This window comes from Nerophis ophidion, linkage group LG06 (assembly GCF_033978795.1).
Source record: "Nerophis ophidion isolate RoL-2023_Sa linkage group LG06, RoL_Noph_v1.0, whole genome shotgun sequence".
In the NCBI taxonomy this organism is placed as follows: Eukaryota; Metazoa; Chordata; class Actinopteri; order Syngnathiformes; family Syngnathidae; genus Nerophis; species Nerophis ophidion.
The window spans coordinates 48,454,951-48,464,413 of NC_084616.1; the positions used below are offsets into that span (position 1 = coordinate 48,454,951).

General features: G+C 44.2%; 1 protein-coding gene across 1 annotated transcript; it reads right to left on the reverse strand.

Moving 5' to 3' along the window:
* Positions 1-3,869: 3,869 nt before the first annotated feature.
* scrt2 (scratch family zinc finger 2) lies at positions 3,870-8,827 on the reverse strand. Its single transcript, XM_061904011.1, has 2 exons — positions 8,157-8,827; positions 3,870-5,442 (listed from the first exon to the last, which is right to left on the reverse strand). The coding sequence occupies exons 1-2, from the start codon at positions 8,314-8,316 to the stop codon at positions 4,643-4,645; spliced, it is 960 nt and encodes a 319-aa protein (XP_061759995.1). The 5' UTR covers positions 8,317-8,827; the 3' UTR covers positions 3,870-4,642.
* Positions 8,828-9,463: the final 636 nt, after the last annotated feature.

Consider the following 9,463-nt stretch of genomic DNA (forward strand, 5'->3'; position numbering starts at 1 on the left):
ATAAATGGTTAGCTAAAAACCCTACAGTTGTCACTAACGAGTCTTTATCTTATTTGAAACAAATGCTGACTGACATAGCACAATCATAGTGTCCACATCGACATTGCTGCGTTGTTATAGTAAAAGTTATTTGACTTTTTGCTGTGTCGTTATCCAATATGTCGACTGTTCTGTTTTGGATTTCCCAGCGTCGCTCTCATCAGAGTCACAGGTTGATTTCGATGTGAGGTGTTGAAGCAGCACGTCATTCAAAATAACGGACAAGTGGTTTATCCAATCACATACAATGTTTTTTTTTACAGGGCTCTGTCTTCTGAAATGCAGCTCCTATTGAGAAGTCCCAGATCTTTGTGTGGGGCTCAGCGAACTACAACGATCTGGCGAAAGTCAGGTTACCGTATAGATACCAAAAGTGTGAAATTAGGGTTTAGGTGGAGGTATTTATAGAACAATCTTGCCTTCTTCCAAACTTGCTTCAAATTAGCCATTTGAAGTCTGAAACTTTTGTTATGTGTTTTGTCTTACTTACACCAGCTTATATCTCCATATATAGTAGAGTTTTATCTTAAAAGCTTTACGGCAGTCCGCCATTTTTATTCAATTGTAGTCCAAAGTTGTGGGGCAGACTGGCTCGTACATCCACATGCAGGCTAAACCCTCCCCTGTTGCCCCATCTATCTATCCATTTTCTACCGCTTGTCCCTTTCAGGGTCACGGGGGGTGATGGAGCCTATCTCAGCTGCAATCGGACGGAAGGTGGGGTACACCCTGGACAAGTCACCACCTCATCACAGTCCCCTGTTGCCATTGCTAATAAAAAGTAACTTATATCTGTCAGTTCTTGATATGGAAACGCCAATAACTACAACATGGCTGACGGGGGAGAAAACACAGTCAAAGTGAGCTTGGCCTGGAGGCGGGCTTCTGCACGTAAATGGGACCGTCCACAAAACGGGCGCATTCTGAAGAGGCGATCAAAAATCGGCTTGAAGATGGCCCATAAAACAAAGTCCATGCACAATTTTGACCAAGCCCCACAGTTACATGTTGTGTAGACCACAAGTGTTTTAAACGCAGAAAAAAACATAATATTATCCTTTTAAATGATTGCTTAAAAAAAAAAGCTAAATCTAAATATTTGTTGCCGTCATATAAGTTATATGTTGAATGAAAAGTGACTTATAGGAAAGATAAACAAGAACAGCTTGGCTGTGGCTGTTTGAATTAAAAAAAAAAACTCTAAATAGAATACAGAATGAATACACGTGCAGGTTGCTTGTGCTATTGTTTTTATTAACGTTATCATTGCTATTGTTGTCATCATAAATTGTAGCAGAAGAAGAGAAAACAAGAACATCCCCCAGCAATCATGGCTTAAGTTTCTTCATATCAAGCAGAAAGAGAGAGAGAGAGAGAGGTAGAGAGAGAGACAGAGAGAGAGAGAGAGAGAGAGAGAGAGAGAGAGAGAGAGAGAGAGGGATGAAGAGAAATAGAGAGAAAGAGGGAGAAAGTGGAAAATCTTAATCAGTTGTTTTTCCTTTGAGGGCCATATGGAAGGTTTCAAGCAGCCAACCATATGTTGAAGGCTTTTGTCATGGAAATCATACTTTTTGGCACTTTTCTTTGCACAGCCGAGCTGCGCACATAAATAAAAGAAAACAAGAAAGGGAAAAAAACAGATGCAGAGCATGATCAATTCTTTGCAAATACACGTGTTTGTTTGTAACTTACATATAGTGTGGAATTCAAAACACTCCCTGATTCTTGTGGCCACCCAGACTGTAATCGGTACCTGTTTTTATCACCCTTTTTCCAGGAGAAAAAGGGCAGCATGGATATAAAAAGGGCAATTAAATGTCTACATGCATATTATTGCTGTGATATATTTACACATGTATTTACAAAATTGTTAAAGAGGAACAATGCCGCTTGGTCACAACATGGAAGTTACTCATTAAGTTGAGCGCCCTCCTAGCTAATTAGTGTCACTCATCCAACCTGCCGCTGCTCTTAAGATACAAGATTTCCTTCACCTCGATGCTTTTATGTTTCTTAATAAATAGCCAGGTTTTGAAAAATACTTTATCCCATTCCCTCTGCGAAATACAAAACCTATAAAAGAGTCAGTTGGAAGTAATGATTTGATTTGTGCGTTCCTTCGAAGTTCAATAATTCAGCGACGTGCCAAATGGCGTGTTGTGCAAGTGGCGATGCGAGACAGGTGGTTTGTATGTTCTCACGCAGTGATTCAGCTGTGGTGCTTAGACAGCCGTCGTCAACAGGATGAAGCGGACGGATAAACAGAGCGGAGAGTCCTTTTCTTTAATTTTGTGTGCGTGCATGCGTGTGTATCTGTATGTTTTGTTTTTTAGGGTGAGCTCGCCGTCACTGCGATCATTTCATCTATTTGGAATATGCAAATAGCTGACAGTGCATTTGCCTGCTGGTGCTTGACCTTCCGCTTGGAGGTTGCTCACCAACTCAATTACGCTCCCTATCTGCAGTCTGTCTGCAAACACCTGTTATCCTCCCACACTCGGCCGCCCTCCGCCAATCCCACTTCAGCACATCTCATCCTCTGTGCGTCTGTTTAGAAGCAGTTGGGCTGAAGATGGTTAATGGGGAATTGGGGGGCGGCAGTGGGAGGGGGGAAAGAAGGGGGAGTCGGATGTGCATTAGAGCGTGCCACTCTACTCCAACTTGAAAACTTTCTCTGCCCAGACAGCTAACATTTAGATACGTCTTATGTACAGCAACCGGGTTAGTATTCGATTCGAGGACAGTCTCCTTAGATAGATAACCAGTGCCGTGTGGTCCTTTATCTATTTTTTTATCAGTCAAAAAAGAAATATCCACTGCAGTGGTGATTCACTGTTCTTATATGGCAGCTCTGCAAAAGATACATAGCACACGAATAAGGATAAAAGATAGCAGTCTCTTTCAGTCGGCTTTTTTTTCTTGTTGCACTTCTGTAGAAAAGATCACTTTGCATCGTTATTGCTTTTGCACCTTTGAAACCTTGGGGGTAACATGATCACACCTACATTACTCGCCTCTAATTTGATCAAACACGAGGAGTTACGTCTGTATCGAGGTTCACTGTCTCTGGGAGTTTATTGCCTCAGTTTGTTTCGCTTGTAAGGTAAAAAATCTCTGGTCTTGAGGAAGAATCAGATTTTTAGAGACAAGATTTTGATGTTTCATGTTCATTGTTTCAATTTATTGCCGTAAACTGAGTGAAAACAGGAAAGCTGTGATTGTTAAACATGTCGTTAAAGTTATTGCCAGGATCAACCAAAAGGAGCTCTGCATTCATATATTGGACTTCTGCTAGCAGTGGCACTGTATACTGTACATTGTTCCTCTTTAAAAAACTAAGTCCCATGGACTCTCTACAGTTTTCATGCATATAAACATTTTCTTTGAAGAGCAGCAGCATCTTACAAATTCTTCAGATTATTTTTAAATTATAAACAATAAATAAATAAATACATAGCAATTGAGTCTTCAATAAATAGAAAAAATAAATAAATAGATAAATAAAGTATTTACATGATAATTAGATGCGGCTAAAGAATGGATGGAGCTTTGAGCGACATATAAAAGAGTCACTTTGTAACTGAGGGTGTGCGAGTCAGTTTAGCATCAACCTGTCTTCACACTGGCGGACGAGGAAAACCCCAAACATGGGAGGATAGCTCATTCTCAGAGAAACGGTGCACACGTTTCAGGAAGGAGTCGTACGCCACCGAGGTGGAGGAAGAACAGCGTGTTTTCGTTGCAATAGACAAATAAACTACACCTAACACGATTGACCTCTTACTCTGTTTCTCTGGTTGTTTGCGTCAGAAGACTTCATTCACACTGTTGCACATTATAGCTCTTACAGAGTTGAAACATGGAGAGCTTTTTAAAAGGTTTGGAATACCCGCAGTTACAAAGATGCTTTTTTAACAAGGGATACTAAGCACAAAAAAATAATTTTAGAAAAATCAAATAGAAAAATAACATTGGTGTGGAAAAAGGGGGTTGTCTCTTAACCATATTAAAACGATCTCCCCTCCTCTTTTTTGCAAATACTGTCATTGTTCACATTTTCATAAAAAGTTCATGTTGGCAGTTGCAAAATAATGCAATTCTTAGCAAATAAAAAGCAGCATAAAAATACAAGAGGTCATTTTGTCTCTAAAAAACAAAAGAACACTGTCCTTTTTATGTTTAGGTTTTTTTTGGGTCATTTTCTCATTACTATTTGCTATAAAATATCAGGAATCTAAATATTATTACTATCGATATTAGTATAGTCATTGATAAAAATTCACATGCCAGGCCTCGTATATAATCGTGAATGTGTGTATACGTGTGTTCAGTCAGTGTGTGAGCAAGTTGCTTATGTGTACAACTATCATCTACAGTTTCTATTTAGGAAAGGTCATTGATTGTATTTATCTGTGGACGATTAGCTACTGTGCAGGGAAAAAAATCCAGCATCTTCTGAAATTGTCTTTGCCGTTATCGTTAGAGCTTCTTCGTAATCTCAGTGAAAATATTGCTTTCTAAAAAAAGGGAAGAAAAAAGGCATGGAGGGCAGAGTGATCTGAGTTACCAGTTGTGAAGCTAAAATCCTACGACTTCCACGCCGTTAGTTGTCTGATCCAGAGTCGTCTTCGTCTGCAGAGCCCTTGAAGCAAGCCGACTCATAGTGCTTGTTCAGGTAGGACTTGAGAGCAAAGGTCTTATTGCAGCGCTTGCATCTGTAGTGCTTGAAGGCAGAGTGTGTTTGCATGTGGGCGCGGAGGTTTGAGCGGTCGGCGAAGGCTTTGCCACAATGGGCGCAAGCAAAGGGCTTCTCCCCCGTGTGTGAGCGCATGTGACCCTGCAGGAGCCACGGCCGGCTGAAGGCCTTGCTGCACACGTCGCATTTGTGCTTGAGGTCGTGGGTGAGGATGTGCATGGCCAACGCCGGCATGGACACATACACTTTATTACACGTCGGACACTTGCGGGCCATCTTGCTGTCGAGGCTGCGGTGCGTCTGCTTGTGTCTGCTGAGGTTGGACGAGGTGGCGTACGTCTTCCCACACTCGTTACAGGTGTGGCGAGCCGTGCCTATCGCCCTCTCCTGCACGGCAGCGTTGGCACTGCTGCTTCTTGAACCCCCCTCGCGCGCTTCGCGTCCCTCGCCGTCTCCCTTCCGTCTCGAGCGCCCGTCAGAGATGAAGAAGGCATCCATGGTGTAACCCTCAGACAGGGCCTCCGATTCACCGCTGTAGAAGCCGCTGGCGGTCATGCCTGACTGGGGGCTGTCGGGGTGTTTCAGATCAGGGTCACAGTACTCGCCGCCGCTGCTCACGTGGGTGTACAGCGGGTCTGACACCGGCTTGTGCTCCATCTTCTTCTCCCCCTGGTATGCAGATGGCGTGATGTAATCCTGGATGTAGCCTGAGTAAAGAGACGCACGGAAACACAGTTGGCCAGCAGTTGTGATGGATGAGGACACAGTGACATGTCGCTGATTACATGATTATCGTGTTGGATGGAATAGTGAAAGAGCCACACAGAGGTAATTGCATCTCTACCACATCCCACAGGTTTTACACACAACAGTGCAGTCATGCAGGGAAACCTGATGAGCTTAACTGCGTTGAGGAAGGTCGTAACTACACACACAGGATAGCTTATTAAAAACTCCCCAGTAGTTCAAGATACAGAAAAGCAGCATGAGATTTCTACAGGGTGCTCCATCAGTACGGAATCTGATTTCAGAGAGAAATGTTTGCTGGCATCGTTCAAGGCTCTCATTTCCTTCATAAAAACAACCTAGTGCCAGAGGAGCTAAAAAGGCTTGTTGGCAACCAAAATGTGTCCAAAAACAGCTCAATACATTCTCATGCTGCGAGTCTGGAGAGCTGAATGCATTCAAAGTGCAGTTTACCTACAGGGGAACTCTACCTTTTGATTATTTAGGTATAAATAATTTGAATACACGGGGAAGATTTTTTTTCTCCAAAGAGACATTGTGCATAGCTGCAGAAAATGCCATTGCTAAGCACAGTGTGCATCAAGCAGTGGAAATTGGCTATTGATGTCTTTTTAATGAAATTCAAACTTTTGAACTGATCAATAGACTATCCTGTGTGAAATAGTGCAGTTGTAAGAGGGCAGAAACGGCAAATGGAACATGTCAAGTATAAGCGGAGCACAATGCTATTTTATGGAGCCCAGTCTGCTTGAGGACTGACAATGCGAGACGTATGTTGGTCTGTGAAGAGGGTCACCTGTTTAATGCAGCCAGCATGCTCAAGTGCCTTCAAGAAACCATTAGGAAATCAGCTCAAGTGCTCTTGAACAACAGTCTATCCATGGCCAAGGATTATCTGTCCGCGCACTCATTTTGCCAAAGGCATGACACCCAGGGACAGGGAAACACCAGGTCTCATGCCACACTTCATTGGTTGACCCACCATGTTGGTGGACTTTGGCTGGCAGGCAACACATATTTGTATTGAAAAATACTGCAGTCCTTTAATGTAATTATTATTAGTCAAGAATGCCAGATTACAGTGTGAATAGTCGTACACTGTGGTCCTCATTTATTGTGCAGTATTAAGGTCTTTTATCAGAGTTGTTTACTGCGTTTGAATCACTCAAGGTCAGGCGTGGAGCTCATCATTTAGGACACACGTCGGCTGTATCAGCCTTTACAGCCTCATAGACTCATTCCTCAGATGCAAAGCAAGCATGTAATTAATGGACCCTCTCAGCTAGCCCTCTTTGTTGTCGACAGACACTCAAGTCAAATGTCTCCACAATGGGGGAAGAAAACCTCCTGGCACAGCAGAAGTGCTGATGCTTGACGTCACCTGGTAATTCATCTGTTTAGCCTTTGTAGGCTTCGCTTCCAAAACACATTTAACTTTTAAGATTATATTTACAGGTGATTAACAATAGCGCAGGAAAGCACTCTACATCACAAGCTAAATAATATTTGCAATCACATCCCTGAATTAAAAAGATATGTGTGTCCTTGTTTATCTAGTAAAGTATTTATTATTTAACAATGCAAATATCCCTACTTAATTTAAACCTCTAACCCTGATCTATCATCAATTCCCAGAAATGATAGTGTCTCAGCTGAATAACAGGTGGGCATTATAGCAGCACTAATCTGTAAGCTGTGATGCCTCCTTTGCTGTGAAGATATCCTAACAAATGATAACAAAGGGGCACATATGGCCCTCTGAACGATGCCACAAAATGGAAGCGATGATCTTAAAGCAGACTATGAAAGTGAAGGTCGCTCTCAGCACAGTGGAGTGTGGAGCTCAGGCTGTCCAAGCAGAGCGTCCACCACAGTCCGGTTGTGAGCCTTTCTTGGTGTTTACTGTCCAACCTCCCGGGATGGACCCCGCTGCAGCCCCAAGCATTTTAGTCTCCTTTTCCTCCTTTTATCACTCCCCACCTCCCTCCTGGCTGCACCGTACAGCGTGTTGATGTCTCTTGCGGCGGCGATGGGCCTGCATGGCTGAAACTCTAACCCCTGCTAGTTTTCAAATGCCCGGAAGGAAGAGAAAGATGTAGCGTAGCGATGGGGGTGGGGAGACTGTGCATGCTCCATTTAAAGGGGATGAGGGGGGCACGGGAGGATTGGACCATGATGAAAACTCAAGGACAATAACAGCTAAGGACAAATGTATCGTCCAACACTCCTCTCTCGTGTCCGTCAATGTCTTTGCCCAAATCAGCTATAGCGAGCGTTCAGCCTGCATTGGGCTGTCACAGCCATACATGGACACAAGTGATTGGACACACGTTTTGTTCCCTATTTACGTACTCTAATCCCTGGCCGTGACCTGAATTGTGTCTGTCCTTCACTTGGAGTCAAAAAACAAAAGTCTGGAGCGGAGTGGGGGGTGGGGGGTACCGCTGGGAGGATTATTCGGGATATTTGATGCAAAAACCAGTTAGCAGCATGTGACATCTCCCATTAATTTACACGCTACGAACATGTTATTGGCTGACTATCTCGCCACACACACACACACAAAAACAAAGGAGGATGCCATCTGTGCTAAGTGTGGATATGCCAGGCATGCTGAAATCAGCAACTCATACATTTGTGGCTATGTCTGTGAAGTGGAGGTATGTTAACTCACCATTCTCACTCAGACGAACACCAAGGCTGGTTACCGAGTCTGTGATGGAGCCCGCAAAAGTGAGCGAGTCGTCGAGGGGGTGATGATGATTGTTGGTGGCCGCATTGGATGAAGAAAAATCATCAAGCTTGATCTTCTTCACCAAAAATGAGCGGGGCATGTTTCAATGGATAATAACACAGAGCGGCGGAAAACGCATGAGCAAAAAACAAAAACCTTCTGAGAGAGCACGCCGATAGAGCTGGCTTTACGGTAATCCTTGTGATGGAGACTGTGGCCAAAAACATAAGATGTTAAAAAAAAAAACGCAACCCAGTGGTGAACGGCGCTGACGGCAATGCTGTGTAATGCACTCTGGCTCCCCCAGCTTCCCCCGGAAAAATGCAAAAATAAATAAATAAAAATGATCCTGTTCAGCACTGGATAGCTCCTGTGATGCAGCCGGCTTAAAGGACCAGTGAGGAGGAGAAGAGATGGAGACAGGCGCAGGGGAGGGAGAGAGAGACACTGTCAGACTAGCTGAGATCAGCAATCACGCCAGCCTTTATATGGGGCACAGGCAGTGGAAGATCAGGTGGTGCTGCGAAATGGAGCTGCTTAGCTTTAATCCATCAAATGTCCCCGGGGACACACATCAAATTACTAGTGAACCGTCTGTGCATTCGCACACAGACATAGGAGAAAGAACACAGCCAGACCCCCGCTGCCCCCTCTGCTGCTCCCCCCTTACTCTCCCCTCCCCTGCCTCTTTCACCCCGCTTCTGCTCCATGCTCGGAGGAGGAGTGAAAGAGGTGGGCAGACAATGGAGACGTGGATGAGAGCACATTCGGTGTCCTGTCCCCCATTGTTTTCAGATGAAGTGGCACAGTTTATGTTTGCCTTGTACAGGCACTGCCTCCCTCTTGTCGTCTGCGTTACCTCAAACAGCCTCACACGTACCGGCCCTCCGAAACCGCCCAGGGGTGGAGGTTATCTCTGGCACTGTCGGACCTTTTCTTTCCCTCCTTTTTTTTTGCTTTTTGAAAAAGACGCTCTGGATTCCACGGCTGTTGATGAGGCAGCTTCAGGGAGCAGTGGAGCCACTCAGCACTGCTTTCTCCCTGTCACGGCTGCACAGATGTGTGTCCTGCCATGCGTGGCAGGGAATTATCTGATTAATTAATTACATCTTTTTTGATTAGAGTGAAATTTAGAATTAGATCCATGCTGACAGAATTGGCCGCATTGCTTTGTGTTTGTGTGGACTTAATAGCTGGTTCTGGGAATGATGCTGTCAAAATTTGTTGTTGACGAACCCCAAGATGCA

Excerpts from the sequence above, each read along its gene's own strand:
- scrt2 (XM_061904011.1), bottom strand. The coding sequence starts at position 8,316 with ATGCCCCGCTCATTTTTGGTGAAGAAGATCAAGCTTGATGATTTTTCT. Across the intron at positions 5,443-8,156 it reads TGTTCGTCTGAGTGAGAATG|GCTACATCCAGGATTACATC; the intron begins GTGAGTTAACAT and ends CTCTTTACTCAG.